Source organism: Salminus brasiliensis, chromosome 23 (assembly GCF_030463535.1).
Source record: "Salminus brasiliensis chromosome 23, fSalBra1.hap2, whole genome shotgun sequence".
Lineage (NCBI taxonomy): Eukaryota > Metazoa > Chordata > Actinopteri > Characiformes > Bryconidae > Salminus > Salminus brasiliensis.
Window position 1 is genome coordinate 11,096,279 of NC_132900.1, and position 20,325 is coordinate 11,116,603.

The 20,325-nt window shown below is 42.1% G+C and overlaps 1 protein-coding gene across 1 annotated transcript in view; it reads right to left on the reverse strand.

The window, feature by feature from the left end:
* Positions 1–20,325, reverse strand: part of gpc5c (glypican 5c) — a 241,227-nt gene that overhangs the window by 202,505 nt on the left and 18,397 nt on the right. Inside the window, exon 2 of the mRNA XM_072669083.1 lies at positions 11,870–12,031. Within this exon, the coding sequence (XP_072525184.1) occupies positions 11,870–12,031 (162 nt within the window). The remainder of the gene's footprint in view (positions 1–11,869; positions 12,032–20,325) is intronic.

The window sequence follows — 20,325 nt, forward strand, 5'->3', positions numbered from 1 at the left end:
GTTGGAAGGTACTCAATGTGCGAGAAGGCCACTCTCAATACACCTTTACTACAGCGGCTCTAGAACATCCCATGTTAGCGGCTCCCAAGATAACATAACATAGGGCCTCATTCACCAACTGTTCTTCTTCTTAAAATCCACTTTCACAGTTTTTGCTGCGATTCTAACATTCGCTAGTGTTTTCCTATTTGGGATTTCTTCAGTTTATGAGGACAATGGGATCCATCATCATAAGAGCTGAGCTGAGAACAGTTCTGCGGTTTACAATCACATCATGACTCACAAATATTAAGACAATCCTTAGGAAAATATAATGGAGTTTGAAACCCATGGTTCTTTATGAAACCAAAAGTGGTTCGTCTATGGCATCACTCCCCTATGGCAGAACCCCTTTATTTTTAAGTGTTGGCATCTTAGTTAGGCTAAAATCCAACCACTGATAAACAATCCACACCTGTTACACCTAGTCCATAGAGTTTGATGGTAGGGGATAAAGCAAGGGTGGGAATAGCTTTAGGTTCAGGAACCCATCAGCAAACAGCAGGTTTTTCAGCATGAAAATGACGACATCCATGAGCGTGTCGATTTGTAGAGAAAAGAGAAAGCAGCAATGGCGACCCCCTCGAATAGCATGCAGTGGTCTGCTGTTTACTTTCATTATGCATTGTGCCACACCCTCCAATGATGACACATCCTTGGTTCCGATCCTGATCCTGGTTCGCTGGATAGCACTACGCTTCTGAGAATTGAATGGAACCAGTTCCAGATCCAGAGTTCATTTGGTCGAAAAGAAGTAATACAGATCCTTCTCTTAACCAGTGTTTCCAACTGACAAATGTGCGTGACCAGGTGCATACACACACTCACTCCCTCACCCACCCACACATTAACACACACACACACACACACACACACACACACACACACATACACACATCCATTCAGATTCCCTGATGAACTATGCTTTACACATTTTCAGTGATGTAGAGAAAATTCCTGCTGTGCTTCAGACTGGACAGCGAGCAGGACTGTGGGCCTTCAGACTGCATTTAATGAAGGTGATTTGAAGGTTTTCGCTCTTTGTTCTACTGTCTCTTAAACAGAAAAGGTCACAGAGGATTACATGAGTGTGTTTGTCATTATACGTTCACAGAATGAAATTCAGACTTCAGGCTGATTTTTTACAGAACGGTAATTACTCATTTAAGCTCATATGTGCTTTTAGGGAAAAACAGCCGTCGACAATAAGTGTAATCTGTTACCAGTGACTGAATCGTTAAAAAAAAGGAAAAAAGTGGTGGGTGGAAACTGCATGTTGTACTTTCTGAGAACATTTTTTTGGATATCACTCATTGCAATACTGTAATTACATTGTCTAGACCAGGGGTTGAGAGCGCACCCATGAGAGAGCATGACCAATTGTGCACTCTTGGACTTGGACTGCTGATAGCAAAGCGGCATCACTCAGGATTCAAACTCTTGGTAGCTTCATAGTGGTAGCACCATAGTGCTAGCGCATTAGACCACTGAGCCCATGCAAAAAAAAAAAAAAAAAAAAAAAATATATATATATATATATATTTTTTTTTTTTTTTTTTTTTTTTTTTTTGCAGGGGCTCAGTGATCTCATGCGCTAGCACTATGGTGCTACAATTATGGCTCAAGGGGCAGGAGTTTGGATTTTTGTATGTACATATGGCATGGCTATGACTAAAGACAGCATATGGACTAAAGAAGAAATGATAGAAAATAAACAAAATTTAAAAGACATGGGCCATGTTTCTCAGGTGTTTTTACAGATAGTGGGAATGCTGCACTATGCACCTCCTTGGACCTAACAGCTGGATGAAGCCTTTTAAGAGTTCTTGGAGCCAAACAAATTGGCCTGTTCCTTTTCCTTTTCTGTAGAAGTTGTTACCTCACACATATCTGAGATTATATAACATCTTGGTTGATTTAGTCATGCAGTTTACAAAAATGCCATCTGGGGAGGGGTAAGCTGTCATTATTTGTTAGCTAAATTAGCCTCATAGATCCAGTGCATAACTAAAGAAACTCCATACATGGAGCACAAAATTCAGCTAAACTTGCACTTAGAGGAAAACTGTAAATTTGATTTTCGTGCCGAGCTACTCCTTTAACTGTTCATTTCACAGTGGGTAGAGACTTCAACAAAAGCTCTGCGACACTAATCTACCACAGACTGGCTCAGACTGCTTACGGCTTTCTGCCACCCTGAGAAAACATGGCACTCACAAACAATTCAACTTCTACGGGAGAGAAACGCAACAACATTAGTGCAAAGATCAGACAGTCTAAGCTTCATTAATTAGTGTGTGGCTCAAAAGTCTGACTGGCAATAATTCATAGAAGATAGGTCTAAAAAAGAGAACTTTTAAGTTTTAACTGTAACAAATAAATTTGTAGTAACTTTTAGGGACAATTTGAAAAGAAATACTGCTTAAGGTCTCCCCTATGCTCTCAAAAAAAACACCCTCAAGGCCTCATGGCATAGATTTCACAAGATCTTGAAAGCATTCCTTTGAGATTCTTGTCCAAGCGATTTTTCAGGAGCACTTTCATGTTGTGAATCTTCTGTTCTACCATATCGCAAAGGTGTCCAGCAGGCTGAGAAGACCAACTAGGAATCCTCCACCCCAGATTCTGAGGATTAATCAGACCAGGCTAGAAGAGGCCCTCTGCAGCCTCAGCTTTCTGTTTTTAGCTGACAGAAGCGGAACTTGACATGGCCTTCGGATGTTGTAGGTCATTTGCTTCGATATTGTCTGTGTTGTACTGCTCATCAGAATTGTATGAAGTGGTTTATCTGAGGTACTGTCAGCTCCAACCAGTGTGACCATTCTCTGTTGATCTCTCTAATCAACAACAATTTCCGTCTGCCAAACTGTCGCTCACTGGCTGTTTTTACTTTATGACCATTCTCTAGACACCAACTCTAGAGGCAGTTGTGCTGAAAATCCCAAGAGATCAGCAGTTCTAGAAACTCTCAAAGCAGTCTGTCTGATACCAACATACCAGCATCCCATGCTCAAAAATACTGAAATGGCGATGGTTGATAAGAATGATTAGCTAAGGCTGCTGGCCCATGATTTGTGCATGATTTTATAGATTGTTTTTTTGCTATTGCATTGCACTGCTGCCACATGATTGGCTGATTAGATAATTGCATGAATGAGTAGGTGTAGTAGAAGTGGAATTTTCAGAGCTGATCTATGAATCGTTGAATGCTCATGCAAATGAAGGAAAAATACAAATGGTAAAACACTAGAATTGATCGTTATGAACAAGCTTATACAGTGCCCTCCATAATTATTGGCACCCCTGGTTAAGATGTGTTCTTTAGCTTCTAATAAATTTAATAAAAGAGTTTTTTTTCTAAATAATATAGGACCACGATGGAAAAAAGAGTAAAATAATTATTCTTCATAAAATCACCTGTTCCACAATTATTGGCACCCCTGAAATTTCTTAGGAAATAAATGTAATTAAAGTATTTCTGTCATTTCTACAGTAGTTTACGAAGTTGTATGAGTATGTAGGAACATTTAATTAGTAATTCACAACTTCCTGTTTCCCTGGGGTATAAATATGATGTGACACAGAGGCCATTTCTCTTCAACATGGGAAAGACAAAGGAACATACCATTCAAGTAAGGCAGATGTGTGTTGACCTCCACAAGTCAGGCAATGGCTACAAGAAGATAGCCACTCACCTACACTTGTCCATATCTACTGTCAGAGGAATTATTAAAAAAACAACTGGAACAGTGGTAAACAAGCCTGGACGAGGACGCAAGTTTATTTTGACACCACGCACAGTGAGGAGGATGATAAGAGAAATAAAAAGGTCTCCAAAGCTCACTGTTACAGAATTGCAACAAATGGTAGCTTCTTGGGGTCACAAAGTCTCCAAAACAACCATCAGGCGCTATCTGCATGCCAACAAGCTGTTTGGGAGGCATGCACGGAAAAAACCTTTTCTCACTCACAATCATAAACGCAAACGTTTGGAGTTTGCTAAGCAGTACTGGAACTTCAACTGGGACCGTGTGCTTTGGTCAGATGAAACTAAGATGGAGCTTTTTGGCAACAAATGCTCTAAGTGGGTCTGGCGTAACACAAGAGCTGAGTATGCAGAAAAGCACTTCATGCCCACTGTGAAATATGGGGGAGGATCAGTGATGCTGTGTGCCTGTTTCTCTTCCAAAGGCCCTGGGAACCTTGTTAGGGTGCATGGCATCATGAATGCTTTGAAATACCAGGACATTTTAAAACAAAATCTGGTGGCTTCTGCCCAAAAGCTGAAGATGGGTCGTCACTGGGTCTTTCAGCAAGATAATGACCCAAAACATATGGCCAAATCTACACAGAAATGGGTCACCACACACAGAATCAAGCTCCTCCCATGGCCATCTCAGTCCCCAGACCTCAACCCCATTGAAAACATGTGAGGTGAGCTGAAGAGGAGAGTGCAGAGGAGAGGACCCAGGTCACTGGATGATTTAGAGAGATTGTGCAAAGAGGAATGGTCAAAGATCCCTCCATCTGTATTCTCCCATCTTGTGAAACATTATAAGAGAAGATTAGGTGCTGTTTTGTTGGTAAAAGGGGGTTGTACAAAGTATTAACATCAGGGGTGCCAATAATTGTGGCACACGTGATTTGATGTTAAACAATTATTTCTTAATGTGGGATTTTTTTCCTACTGAATAAATTCACTTGAGTTAAAGGTTGGATTTTACTCTTTTTTCCATCGTGGTCCTATCTTATTTAGAAAAAAACTCAATTTATTAGAAGCTAAAGAACACATCTTAACCAGGGGTGCCAATAATTATGGAGGGCACTGTATGTTTTCATGCCACTGTTTGCTTATAACATCATGGTAAATCTTGAGGTGACTTTCAGGAATCTGGTCCAAAAAGTCTAGACTTCTAAGGGCAATATTTCTTCTTATTATAGCGTTCTCACCAAGTCACCAACAAGTAACGACTCATCCAGTCATCTGGATAGTACATAACAGAATATGGAAAAACACAATTCCCACCTGCCGCTTCATCTGCTTAATTCTCAAAATAATTAAACACTGTGCTAAGTCTTGAGCCTAATAATCAACCAGTGAGCTATACAGCTTGCCACACACACACACACTCAGCATGAAAACTACTAAGAGGTGCTTGTATCCACACAATTTGCACTGTGTACATTAGGGTTGGGAGGTATAACCATACAGCAGTATTTAAATTGTTGATAGAATTACAAAATTAAGCTTGGTCTGATGTCTCAGACTGCTGTTCCGAATCTAATACATGGCCAAATAAGCTCATGCTACCAGTGTGCATTAAAGAGAGTGACAGGGTGGGGGCGCTGTGGGAGCTTATTGGTTGGTGAAAACAGGTGGGGAAAAAACAAGCCCACCAAAGTTGCAAGATTAGTGACTCTGAGTTTGTTTACAAGGGAGAGCAAGCAATTCTGGATACCAGGCTACTAAATGTGTCTAAAAACGGAGTGGAAAACACTCCTAAAACCATTCACTCTACCTTGTGCTCTCAGATATGAGGCTTTATCCTCTAAACGGGTACGATTTTAGTTAGTTATTTGAAACACAACCTTTGTTAAACAATGTTTGTGGTATTCCTGCAGAATTTGGTGATTTTACTGGTAAAACTCCCATTGATTGAACTCATTTGTTCATTAGGGGTTAGTGGTTAGTGTTAGAGAAGGCAAAGTATCAAGCTAAAAGTCAGCCAACAGTTCCCCACCCTGTTTAGTTCCCAAGATCCTGCAAATGCATGGCTAGGTTTTTGTTATGAAAAGTATGTGTGCGTGTCTATGCGATGGTGTATTTGCTCCAGGAACAATGTCTGTGTCCTCTATGTCTCTCCAGGCCTCTTCTACAGCCTTGACCTCAGCAGCATCTGATGAGTAAAGCTCCCATTGCCCATTAACCATAACATCACAGTCATGTCACTAGCCTTTTAAACACCTCCTCCACCCCGTTCTTGCTGATCCCTCATTTATCCAAGCCATAAAAGGCAAGTTCGCTGTGAGAACACTGTAATCACCTCTATTGTTTTAACATTCCTGATTTCTTTTCCGGCTCTGATGACATATGACCAGTCTCCATGCATTCCCAGCATACTTCTTACGCTGTAACACAAACTTAATGTGACAACGCTTAGAGACTTAACTTTGACCAAACAAAAAAAAAAGGGTGAGAGGGAAAACGTCTGTATGTGTGTGTTCTGTGGAGTGAATAAAGTGTGCGTGTGTTTTTCAATTGGAAGCTCTAAAGGAAGGAAGGAGGAAGGGATAGAGAGACAGGAGTGATTACAGTGTGTTAAAAGAAGTAATGTCTTAAAAAAATAGGTAGACAAATATTATTTACCAGGAAGTGTGTTGGGGGACCTCGGGTGGTCCAGCAGACTAAGGCCCTGTCACTGTGATCAGAGAATCGCTGGTTCATATCCCAATCACGCTGCTAGCCATGCTGCTTGGCCTTTCTCTCTCTAGGGTGGGGAGTAGATGGCGCTATCCCCCACATCACTCTAGTGGGGCACTGGCAGCCACTGGCGTCTGCTAGTTGGCATTGGCGGCAGTTCGGGAAAAAAAAGGTGTGGCTGGCTGTGCCCGTGTCCAAAACGACTCGGAATAAAATCTATACATCTTCAGCATTTTGTATTTTCAGGACAAACATGCCCTGACCGTCAAATGCGCTTCCACTATAGCCCAGGGATTGCGAGTTTTGCCATCAGTGGCCAGAGTTTGAGAGAGCGCAATCAAGTGGGTAGATGGCGCTGTTTCCCCTCATCACTCTTAAAGCGGTGTTGGCCGGCACAAGCGTCTGTTAGCTGGTGTGTTGGAGCAGTAGATCCGGCACTTCCTTTGAGCGTGCCAGCTGCCTGGCGATCAGTGGCAGTTTGAAAAGAGGTGGCGTCTGGCTTGGAATGTAGCAGAGGAAGGATCCGTTACCCTCATAATGCCGGGAGCATTGCTAGTGCCGGGTGGGTTAATTGGCAGTACCAAATTGGAAGAAAATAGATTAAATAAATAAATTTGAAAAAATAATTATTAAATAAATAAATGAATTAATGAATAAATAAATATTTATTATATATTTTTTTTCTGACCAGTGAGAAACAGGGCTAATCCACAACAGCATTTTTCTTTTTACAAATTAGTGTGTGCGCGCACGTCTTTGAATTCACGCTTGAGTGTGTGCATAAGTTCCTTTCTGCTTTCTGAATTGGGGCTTGCATGAGCGTCTCTGAATGTGTGTATAAGCTTGAATATGTGTGCGTCTCTCTAATTATGTTTCAGCATTCATTCACTCACACAGGGGCGGACACACATGAATGAGCGTGTAGTGAGCATCAGCAGTGGCCAGCTTGGCCTGCCAAAGCAAACAGGAGGTGGCGGAGCACTGACCAGCTCGTTAAAGCTCCACGACTCGCGGGAGCGCTCACTTTCAGCTGAAGCTTTCCGCTAACATGCACCAGAACAAGCTTGCACACTGCAGGCCGCTGGAGGCTTAAGCAGGAAGCGGTGGGATCTTCACATACCTCAATGATTGCTAATTGATCTTTGGTCGTGTTGCTGCACACAGTAGATCCCAGAGTAATCCTGCATGCCTAGACTGCCGTCTCATTGGTGGGATCAGTCATTTTTCAAAATAATACGTCGCATTACAACAGCTGAAGATATAAAATACTGTTACTGTCTCAAAAAAACTTTTGTGCCTCCAAAATGAATATTTTACAGTAGAAGGGAAAAACCTTAATAAAAAGATTGTATTGCAGGTCATTTGGAGCATTTCTACTCGTCTGCTCATCATGAAAGTTATGTACACAATTACACAATGTAAAGAACAACTGCCAGATTCATATTATGTCAAAAATGTAAAAATATATCTGTATATGTATCCGTTAAGGGGTGGGATATATTAGGAACAGTCAGTTCTTGAAGGCAATGTGTTAAACACAATAAAAATGGCCAAGCATAAGGATCTGAGCCACTTTAACAGGAGCTAATGTTAATTCTGATGGCTAGACGACTGCCTCAGAACATCTCACCCACAAGACAGTTATTGTGTTTTTTTGGGTAAGCAGTGGTTGGTATCTACGAAAAGTGTTTCTGAAAAAAAGACAACTGATGAACCAACAACAGGGTCATGGCTCACAACATTCAGGACTTAAAGCATCTGCTGCTAACGCCTTGGTGGCAGATACCACAGGACGCCTTCAGAGGTCTTGTGAAGTCCATACTGCAAATGGTCAGGTCTGTTGTGGTGGCCTGAGGGGGACTACTCAACATTACGCATGTGGGAATAATGTTATGGCTGACTCGGTGTATATGAAAATAAAATTTCTTACTCTTCCTTTAAATCAGTCCACTTCTCTTTAAACGGCAGTGGGAAAGTCCACAATGGAGGAAATGAAAAAGAACAGCCTTCAGGCTTAAAGATGGTTTCATTTCCAAAGTTATGTAGTAACATCTGACCTTGCATGTTTACATAGCAGCTGTTTATGTAATTCTGTGCAAGTCTCAGGAGTTATAAACAACATTTTAATTACCATTCCTCCCCAGCTGAAGAGACAAGTGCTGGCCCAGCAAATCTTACTTTGGCCACTTGTTAGAAGGTCTGAGATGACCATGGGCTAATGGGGCCAATAGCTGTACAATATGCTTGTAGCCTGGGCTCAAGCACTCTTACAGGTTACCCATTTATGAACCTATGAACCTAATCAGGAACTAATCCATCTATCCATCCATCTACCAATCCACCCACATACCACTCTACCAGTTGTTTCATCCAACCATCCATTCATCCAAACATCCATCAATCAGTTTATGCATCTACCTCTCCATCCAGCCATTCCTCTACCAATCCATCCACATATCAATTGGCGAGTTTTTACTTCTGCCCATCCATTCATCTGTCTGCCAGTAGTTGCACCCAGTACATTCTCAGTCATCCCTTCTTTCATCCATCCAACCAACCATCCCTCAATTTATGCCTTATCCTCAATTTATGCCCCAGCATAAATGCCAACAGATAAAAAAAAACACCACTAGATATTATGTTGGTCATCCACATGCTTTTCCAGCTTCTGTAACTGTCCATTATTAGCAAACTAAGGGGCACAAAGCTTGACACTGAGTGTGCACCACCTTCACTGTGCTCATTTAGTCACCTGGTTGCAAATCAAATGCAACTATGGAGTTAAAACTCTCCACTAGTCACACAGGCAAAAACCACACCTATCAAACCATCTGTACTGACTCAGCCAATCACACACAGCTAATGCCAACTAATTATCATTAGCCAAAACCTCAAAGAATAAATCTTCTGCACCCCCTCCACCAATCCCAAGCAGCCAAACCACAAGCACCAAGATTAGCATCTGTGTATTCAGCCAATCAGGAGCCAGCCAGACCCATAAACTCTGAAAGAAGCATTTGGCTGAAGAGACAGTGCCCCAGTGGGATAGACCTGAGCTCTGTGAAAACACAGAAACAGAGAAAGTATTGTGTTTTTCATTGTTGTGTTTGGTCACTGATCAGAACAGCGGCTACTCCACTGTGAAGAAACATGGGGTTTGGGATCATTTATATGCAACATGAGTGCTTTTTGTGGTAGGGGGCTTGATATACACAATGAACCAGCCTGACAACGTTTGTCAGTTAGTCCACGCTGTTTGAACCCACTTTACTGCACAAACATAATGTCAACCACCCATCGAACCAACTGTTAGCCAAAGTCGTCCACCATGTGTCTGTCCATTGGTTCATCTGTTTGCCAGCCAATCCTTCCATCTCCGCTCAATTCGATGCTCAGTGAATATTTACTGCACAGTAAATCTGACATTTTTCTCATTCTTCTTTTTTTCTGATCACTGGAATAATTTTGTTTCAGCATCCATCTACCCTTCAATCCACCCACCCACCCATCCATCCATCCACCCATCCATTCATTCCTCTACTAATCCACCCAGCTATAAGTTATTTGTTACTCCAATCGTGCACCAATCCACCCACCAACCAATTAGTTAGTCTATCCTCTCTGTCAATCCACCAGTTGTTTTATCCATCCACCCATCCATCTCTTACTTAATTGTTCCTTCTATCCATCCATCCTTATATCTGCCAATCTGCCCACCAGTCATTCCACCCAACAATCTGAATGGAACTGGGAACTGGAACAATGGATGGATGGATGGAGGGATGGATGGAGCATCCCTCAGTTAGATATACCATCTATCCATCTAACAATGGATTTAACCATTACTTGGTCAGCAGTAACATTAATCCATTACTCCTTCTATCCCTGCACCTTGATTGGATAGATTAATTAAAGATGGCGGATCCCTGTGTGGAAGCGACTACTCCAGCTCCTGTTAGCAATGTGCATTTTACACTAAATGTACTCTGACACAGACGAATATGAGACTAGTCTATAGTTGTTGTAGTCTGCTTGGACTCAGCTCATAAATCTGTCTCAACCGACAAGTTATCGAGTGGTTTACCAGCTTTGGAAACCAAAACACTCTGCAAACTGGCCTTTCTACACTGAGAAGACCCAAAATGGACTATCTGAGTCTGGATTTAACCACCAATTGCACGGTGAGAGACTGTTGTGTCTTTGTTTTTACAGAAACATGGTTAAACTAGTGCATTCGCCTGGATGGGCTAACAGCATTCCGTGTGGATTGGTGCTGTTTAATGTTCTCAGTGGCAAATCTTGGGGAGGTGGTGTTTGTGTCTACATTAGTAACAGCTTGTGCACTAACGCTACAATCTTCATTGTCATTTCAAGTCATTGTTCGGAAGATATATCTAGAGTTCCTGACACAAAAATCTAGACCATTCTACTTGCCATGGGAATTCGCAGCTGTTTACATTATAGCTGTCTATATAGCCCCCAGTGCTAACAAAAAAGAAGCACTTTCTACACTGTACCAGTCTATCAGCACGATGCAAAACGCCAACCCAGACTCTGTTTACATTATTGCGGGAGACTTCGATCAGGCAAACTTGAAGACACTTTTACCGCATTACCACCAATATGTGCACTTTCCAACCAGGGGTGAAAATACACTTGACCGGGTCCACACAAACATCAAGCGGGCATTCAGGAAGGCACCCAACCCCCACCTTGGAAATTCAGACCATCTCTCTGTGATGCTGTTTCCAGCATTCAAGCCACTGCTAACCAGAGGCAAGCCATCTGTAAAGCAGGTAAGAACCTGGCCAGAGGGAGCGGTATCAGCATATCAGGACTGTTTCGAATGTGTTCAAAGAGGCTCCTACTGTCAATGAACACATCATACTGGGGGAGTATGCTGGACTTGTGACTAGATTCATATCCAAATGTGTGGAAGATGTGAAAAACATCACCACGCGTGCCAACCAGAAATCCTGGTTGACCACTTATCACTTGTTCAGTCACTCCACCCATCTATAAACTCCATCCATCCCTCCATGCACCCATTACTCAGTATTCCATTCAACCATCTACCAATGGATTTACCCATTACAAAGTCAGTTGTTCCATTCATTCATCCCTCCCTCCATATATCCCTCCACCCATTCAATCATTCATAACTGATCCCATTCATTCATCCCTCCCTCCATATATCCCTCCACCCATCCAATCATTCATAACTCATTCCATTCATTCATCCCTCCCTCCATATATCCCTCCATCCATCCATGCATCCAATCATCCATATAATCATCCCTAACTCCATCCATGAGTCCACACACCCATCTCTCTAACAGTCAGGCATTAAATCATCATTCTGTCAGTTTGTCCATCCATCTTTTCAACCATCCACCCATCTATCCATACCTTGCAAGGCAGTAGCATGTCCTGAGAGCAGAAACTTGAGTTCGAAGCTGTAAGACCTGATGTTCTGCACAGTCTCCCTCTCCACTGCCACTCTATAGCTCTCCTCCATCTTACGAGTACAGCAGGATGGCCCATCATGCTTGCACACCAACAGATCCACATCTGAACATGAGAAAGAGAGTGACACACACACACAGACAGACAGAGAGAAGAAGAATCCAGTGTTCAGTTTCATTTCACACAATATGTTACACAGTGTTTAACATAGTGACACAGCATGAGACATCCTCCTAGCAGCCCACTGAACCCAGTTTATCACAGCGGACAGTCATATCATTTTATGTACCAGCTTAGCCATAAGACCCTATTAATATCTTTTTCATATCCTCATTAGGGTGATGATCTAATGCTGCATGCTATCGGAGACCCTTAAATTAGGGCTGTCGTCCACACACTCACTCACGCACGCACACACATAGAAGGGCAGTAAGGGACACTTCGTGCTGCCAACCAAATAATGCCAGCCCTCTCCCTTTTATTATGCTAACTCTTATTAACTCTTAAACAGCTAGACATTTACATTCCTTAGACATTCCAGACACTTAACACATACCCACCCAGCTTCTGTAGAGGCACAGTTTACTACGGTTTACTAAACGCTGATTACATTTTGTTGTATTAATTTGCTGTATGTAGTATAGTAAGTATAGTCAAGTAAAGTCATTGATTACACTAAACTAAGTAAATGTAGTTTTCTCTTTTAACCCTTTACAATCATAGCTACATCAATCAGCCATAACATTAGCACCACTGACAGGTGAAGTGAAAAACATGGACTTTAAATGAATCTTCATCTACAGCGGTATCTTTCAAGGGGTGGAATATATTGGGCAGCAAGTGTAGTCGGTTCTTGAAGGTGATAAAGCGTTAAAATGGGCAAGCAAAAGGATCTGAGCCAGTTGACTGGGGCCGAACATCTCCAAACCATCAGGCAGGTCTTGTTGTCTTGTATCAGGTGCTCATGATATGCAGTGGTCAGTATCTACCAAAAGTACTCCAAGAAAGAACAACCAGTGAACGGGCGATTCTAAGGCTCATTGATGTAATCCATGGAGGTGGCACCTCACAACTTAAAGGACCTACAAGAATCTGATGCAAATGCTCTGTGCCAGATACCACAAGATGAGGTTTTGTGGAGTCCATGCCTCGATGGGTCGGATCTCGGGGTATAAGACACTCTAAGGCTTGATAATCTGCAACTACATTTAGATACTGGTCCTGGGGATCGAACAAGCAACCTTTCGTTCCCTTAAAATACAAATTTAAGTCAACTCATTACAGAGTGTTTTTGAGTTTAGTTTAGTTTTTTTATTTTAGTTTAGTCAACTCACATTTTGTACTCCTGCAAATCAGTTTGATCAACAATACATTTTAAGTAAATGAGCTGTAACTGAAACTAGTTAAAAATGGTTTAACCCCTTAAGCAGCTCAATATCAGGCTGAAAGTGTTCATACTTGTAATAAGAAAAGAATAGCCCCACCAGTTTGTACAGAAGTCCCTGTAGTTACTGCGTAATACATTTTAGCCTTAGAGCATTACGGGGTCAGGACGTTTAGTCTGTGTAGTCCACCTAAGCCACTTTTACTGTTTTTTTTTTTTTCTATCTGCAGGTTAGACTTTCCCAATCAGATGGAGTGAGGCCTTTCTATTCTCAGACTACTGTCTTGTTGAGCTGTCTCGTTGATGGGATTCAAACCTTCTGTCTCTTGAGTTAGACTGATGTGCCTGTCTAGAGCTGTGAAGGCATGTCCATTTCTGTGGTAAGGTAATTTCACTTAGAACTGTAATTTTACAGCTCAAGGGTGGCCCAACAGCCTTACTGCCTGCTCATCAAGTGTGAGGGGATTGTAAGTCCATATCCAAGCAAGGGATCAGTGCTCCATTGTCAAAGCCTCCCAGTCTGGGGACATCATGAGATAGTGAGTGGTCAAACCACTGTAATCAGTTACTCTATCATTATTAATTATGAGATTTATAAACATGCTTTTGTTATGACTGGCAATGCCTGACCTATAAGGGTTAAGCACATGCGCACATGCACACTATACTGACATCACAGACAGAATTAGCTGCTGTGGTACTGGACCTCTTGGCAAGTGAGGCCCAGGATCACACGCAGCAGCACCTTGGTCCTCAGCGAAGGGGGTGGGGTGGGGGGGGGGGGTGTAGAGAAGTGAGATAGGGGCCAATGCGATGAAACTCGACTCCAAGAAATGTCTCTCGAGCTCTCTCTCACTATCCCTCCTCAACCCCAAACCAAGCCTTGTGCCACCCGTTCCAAATCCAGCCCTGAAACACAATAGGGGTGGATAGCTCTCGCCCACACTCTCTCTTTCCCTCTCTCTCTCTCTCTCTCTCTCTCCGCATGCCCTGGCGACGCATCACCGTGGCTTAATTATCCAGGACACACCAGCTGCTGTGTGTCCCATCGGAGTGAAGTCATAACTGACCTCTGTCCCCCTATGCTCTCCCAACTCTCTCTCTCTCTCTATCCCTCCTCTTGTCTGCCTCTTTCCTTCCCTTAGTTTAGTCTTTCTTCTCTTTCTCCACAATCTCTTACCTCTCGTAATAGAACTGAGTAGATGGGGGCGGGGGGGTATATTGGGTAGTATCAGGAGAAATGAGAAAAACAATGACTAAAATAAAAAAAGCAAGAGAGGGCGAGAAAGAGAGGCAGTGTGAGAAGAAGAAGAGTGTGAGTGAGCCAGCCAGCCAGACACAGGCTGAATATGTGAGAGAGAAAGAGGGAGAAAAAGACAGAGAGCTGGACAGGCATTGAGAGAGACAGCTAAAGACAGACAGAGAAGGAGAAAAAGACACTGACAGAAAGACAAGAGAAAGAGACAAAGAGAGAAAGAGAGACAAAAAGAGACTAAGGGAGAGTGAGACATAGAGACAGAAAGATGCAGAGACAAAGACGATGAGAGAAAGAGTGAGACAGAAAGAGAAAGACAGTCAGAGAGTGAGATAGACTGAAAAAAGTAAGAAAGAAAATGAACAGAGACAGCAAGACCATAGAGACGTAGAGTCAGCGGGAGAGAAATACAGAAAGGGAGACATAAAAAGATGAAGACGATCAAAATAACAGACAGAGACATAGAGGCAAACTGAGACAGAGAAATAAAGAGAGGCACAGAGAGAGACTGAAAGACAGAAAGAGTAAGGGAGAAGGAGACAGAGAGAGACAGAAAGAGTAAGAGAGAAGGAGACAGAGAGAGACAGAAAGAGTAAGAGAGAAGGAGACAGAGAGAGACAGAAAGAGTAAGAGAGAAGGAGACAGAGAGAAACAGAAAGAGTAAGAGAGAAGGAGACAGAGAGAGACAGAAAGAGTAAGGGAGAAGGAGACAGAGAGAGACAGAAAGACAGAAAGAGTAAGTGAGAAGGAGACAAAGAGAGACAAAAAGAGTAAGAGAGAAGGAGACAGAGAGAGACAGAAAAACTAAGAGAGAAGGAGACAGAGAGAAACAGCAAGACAGAAAGAGAGACAGAGGAAGACAGAAAGGCAGAAAGAGAGAGACACAGACAGAGACAGAAACACAGAGTGAAGAGAGACAGACAGACAGAATGAAAGAGAAAGACAGACAAAAACAGGGTACAAGAAAGAGGGAATGAGAGAGATGGGAGAGAGACACAACAGGAGACAGAAAGACAGTCAGAGTAACAGACAGGAGAGACAGAAAGAGAGACAGCCAGAGAGATCGAGAGAGAGTCATCCATGCAAGGCATTTGGCTTCGCTTAAGTCACGCTGGCAGCAGACTGGACAGTGCAAAAAGTCTGGAACACGGTTCTGTGGTTGGGATAGCTTCAAGGCAAATCAGACCAAGTTGCTTGATGTCCAAACCAACACTTGGAGACACAGAATCATGGCTGCCTCAGGACTGGCCCAGGGGGTACTAACCAACCGTGTGTTTTAATGGTAGAACTGGTGTTTCAACAGCTGTTTTAGTGCCAGGAATCTCATAAATGCAGTAAGTGTGTCATTGGTGTATCAGAAAAAAGGTGAGCCAGAAGTAGTTGTTCCTTTAGGGTCATTTAAGGTCAGTCATTGCTTTTTTTAAAGGACATGAATTTGGGTGGGTGGGGCTGGTCCTGGATTTGTGTGAACAGGCAACGTCCAGCTGGAAGGATTACGGACTGTGGTTTTAATGTTATGAATCATAGTGCTTCATTTCCCCATTAGAGAGGTTTGAAGTCTTCGCTGGAAATCATCGCCAGCAGCCCCACAAGTCCCTGAGACCAGGTGTGCCAACTGATTTAATTTCAGGTTTACGTTTCGTTTATGTTAATCTACAGAATTTTTGGAATTACAATGAAATTACAAGGAAACTTCTGGCCAAAACCACATGCTTGGACTTCAAGAACCACATCAGATATATGAAAAGTAAGAAAGAAATGGGTGGGGCCCAACACTGTTGTTCGGCACAGAGCTCTTACAAACTGGGCTGAGCCTGGTTTTCTCAGCATGGTTAGCTAACTGTACTCAGGGCCTCAGAACTATTCACTGTGGTCTTAATGATATAGTCAAGTCAAGTCAAATGTTGTCAATGTCAATGTCAAAAGTCAAAAGTCAATGTCCAATTTGTATAGCGCTTTTTACAAATGTTGTCGTCACAAAGCAGCTTTACATAATTAGTAATTAGTAAAACACAGAGACAAAAAGAAAATATTGTAAGAAGACATGAAGGATCAAAGACCCCAAGTGAGCAAGCCAACAGCGACAGTGGCAAGGAAAAACTCCTTCAGAGCTGGAGGAAGAAACCTTGGGAGGAACCAAGACTCACAAGGGGGACCCGACCCATCCTCCTCTGGTCAGAACTATGTTGATATTAATAGTGTTGAACTATGGTTATATTAATAGTGGTAGATAGTTAAGAGTCCATTTAGGTTTTAACATGGTCATTAGACAGGTAGCAGTGGTAGGAGGGTGTGCTGCTGGTCTGGTATGGGTGGTGGTGGGTGGGGGGCCTGCTGGTCGGACTGGTAGGTAACAGCTGGCCTTACACAGGTAGAGGGGATCTCAGCGTGCAATCTTCCAGAAGGTCGGTCTGGGTGGCCATTTACTCGGAACGCATATAGGGATGTGCTGATTGGCTATCTATATGCATCACTTTTGTGCACAAAATTAAGGGTCTTTATATTTCCAGTTCAGAAAATGGCAGAGACTGTATCTAAGTGCATTGGTCATAAGTGTGGCCTAAGGTACACATGCATAACAAAGCTTATTGGCTATGGGCCTCATCCATCATCGCTACCATGGCAATAGCAAGCCAGCTATGGGCCTCATCCATCATTAGTACTGCGGTGTTAGCACAGTCCAGCTATTGGACTCAGCCAACAAGTTACCTCGGTGTTACCACAGCCCAGCTACCAGACTTGTCCATCATCAATTGAAGGCATTAACGTGGCTCAGTTGACAGACTTGTCCAACATCACTACCGTGGTGTTAGCCCGTCCCAGCTCACTTAGTGGAAACTAGCATTATGTATGCCAGGCAAACACTTAAAGGCAAAGTGCAGGGTTTCTGTATTAAAGGTTGATGAGGGACAGCTGTGCTGGACTATGGTCATGATTTTGTGACTGTCTTGTATGCTAAGTCCTTGGCTAAAACTATTCATTAGCATGGTGCTAAGTGCAGAGTGGATTCCAACTTAATTTGGTATACTACATCTATGAAATGGCCTCACTAGCGTGGTTGGAGTCGAGTGGGATTCATTAAGAAACCGTAACAGGTCTAACAGGTCCGCACCATCGCTAAACGTATGGAGAAATCTTATGAACCGTTTGGCCCTGCAATGGAAAAGAGGCCAATGCCAAAGACGCATGGTGTTCCCTGCTGCTCAGCCCGATCATCTAAGTCTCACCCTTGTTTCCTTCCTTTTAATTGAGTCAGTCAGAATGACAGAGAGAAGTTTAAGAAGCTTTAAGCCTCATTAGGAGTTTAAGTCGGATTTGAGGAAGTTCAAGGACAATCTGGCTCCTTTTCAGTAATTTTCAGTGCCAGGTCTTGCTTTGCCATATCATCTGACAGAGATGGAAAAATTAGGTCCAGTAAGTCAGCTCCAGGTCCTCTACCAGAAGCAATTTCTTAATTACATTCTTAAAAATAAAAGTTCCATTAAGAAACTTTTCATGCATGGTTCTTCAAAGAGCCATGCTTGTAAATAAGACATGCAGGAGTGAAGAACATAGTCAAAATCAAAAACATCTAACTAACCTACATTTTAGAATGGGTGCCTTCAGTATGCGATTCATGTTACGTACTTATTGCCGACATGCACAGACCACAGCAACAGTTGCCAGTCATTTTGAGGTGGCTTATGTAATGCAATACAGGATGACACATGAGATTGCTAATTTAACTAAGCCCAGTTTGACCCACAATACATTTGCCAGCGGTGGAGAAAACGGTCATGCAGTATCTTAGTAGATAGATGTATCTTGTATCTTGTGTAATCCTAGACATGTGGCCACAGGACAACACCTGACCACTGCTCATTAATCTACTGTATATCCCACTCTTAAACAGTGAAGGATCCTACATGGTTCTTGGCTTGGACATACTTTAATTTCCAGTTCTAGGAACCCATCTTCCATTGGGAAAGAGCAGAGTTTTCCAGTCCTGGTTTTGCCTAATACTCTTGATCCAGCAGATGAGGAGTGTTATCATGGGTAAATGAACTGAATCAGACAAAGACAAGAGTTGATGGAAAACACATAAAGAGCCTGTTTACAACTGACATTTACATGTGCTTTCTATCCGGATAGAATCTGGTTGTGTTGTACCGATACCTACGCCGTAGAGAGCACCTATACCGGGAAGCTTACTGACACCCTATAATTATGTTTTAAATGTTTGGTTTCAGAAGTATGACGACCAAAAAATAGTAAAAGCCAGTCATGGAACTTTTAGCACTTTTAGTTTCCATGTGGTGTTAAGTTTAAGCAGCTTGTTTAAAGGCCAGACATAGCAATTTCATATCTTTTTACACAGAGACCTGTACATGAATATGAAATTGCTGCAGAAGCATTATTGTTTCACTGCTCTAAAATGTGAATTGTAAAACACCAGATAAAAAAAAAGCTGTTTGGTCGAGCTTAACACAATTATGCTTCCCTACTTGCATGTGTTTCTGCAGTGTGGTCATTTTTATTTTTTGTACTTCTAAAACATTTCAAATGTGACAATACTTAACCAGTAAATTATGTTCCTTCAAGCTTACTATAATAAGATTTTAAAAAGTACAACTTTTAAAAAGTGGAACATCATACTTTAAATATCAGTATTTACAGCCGTCTATTGATTATTTAAGTTGGTAACGGTACTCTGTGTCAACAGACACTTGAAAATCTGATATCAGTATTGGTATAAGAAAGAACAAAGTGGTATCAGTGCATCCCTAGTCTCTGGATATACTCTGACCGGATTCAGAAATTGGGATCCAAGAGAAAAACCAAGAGCCACAGGTGTTTCGTGACAGAGTATTTCCGCTTGCCTAACTGCATCCGGATACAGAAAACACATTCCATTTACACTTGTGGACGATATCCGGCTCTGGCCACCTCCGAATGTGATTAGAGGACTCTGATTGTAATCCAAGCACAATGCATTGTGAGTGCGTTTCCCCCTGGCGGCTATGTGAAATTAAATAAAAGCACTTTTTAATGGCAGGTGTAAACAGAACAAAGGATAAGGACCACTGTTTTGTAGAACCAAAGGTGGTTCTTCTACAGAAACTTAAAATTAGTATAATACCAATAACATCTAGACTGACCAACATTTTTTCAGTGCGTGATCCACTGTAGACTGTCTGGAATTCTTAACAGTGAGGTTTAGAGTTCGGTGATGCCAAATGACAATGCAGGTCTCAGAAACACATTGCATTCTTAGGGGCTTGGTCCTCCCCCCTAACACCCAACATGCCATTGCTAATAGATACCACAATGGCTTACACAATCCAACATAAGCCAGGGAAACTCAGGGTTGCATTTGCCAAGGCTGGAGGAGAGTGACTTAGCAGAATGGCATTTAGAGAACTGGAGAAGGGGCATCCATTACTCATGAAGGAAATGTCCCTTTTAAAACGTTATATTGTTAAGCGTCAAGCAAAAACACTGTATCTCCAAAACGGCAACTTTACAGGAGAATGAAACTGGAACTCAATGTAAACTTTCAATGGAAGTCAGTGTGAATATATATATATATATATATATATATATATATATATATATATATATATATATATATATCCCAAGTCATTTTTGAAGCAGTTAAATTGGAATTTGGAAACTGGACAATTGAAAGGACAACTACAAGATTCAATATCAAATTCAAAGTTAAAATTGTCAAAAATTCACCTTTCACCAGAAGATCTATGACTCGACTGAAGTGGCCTT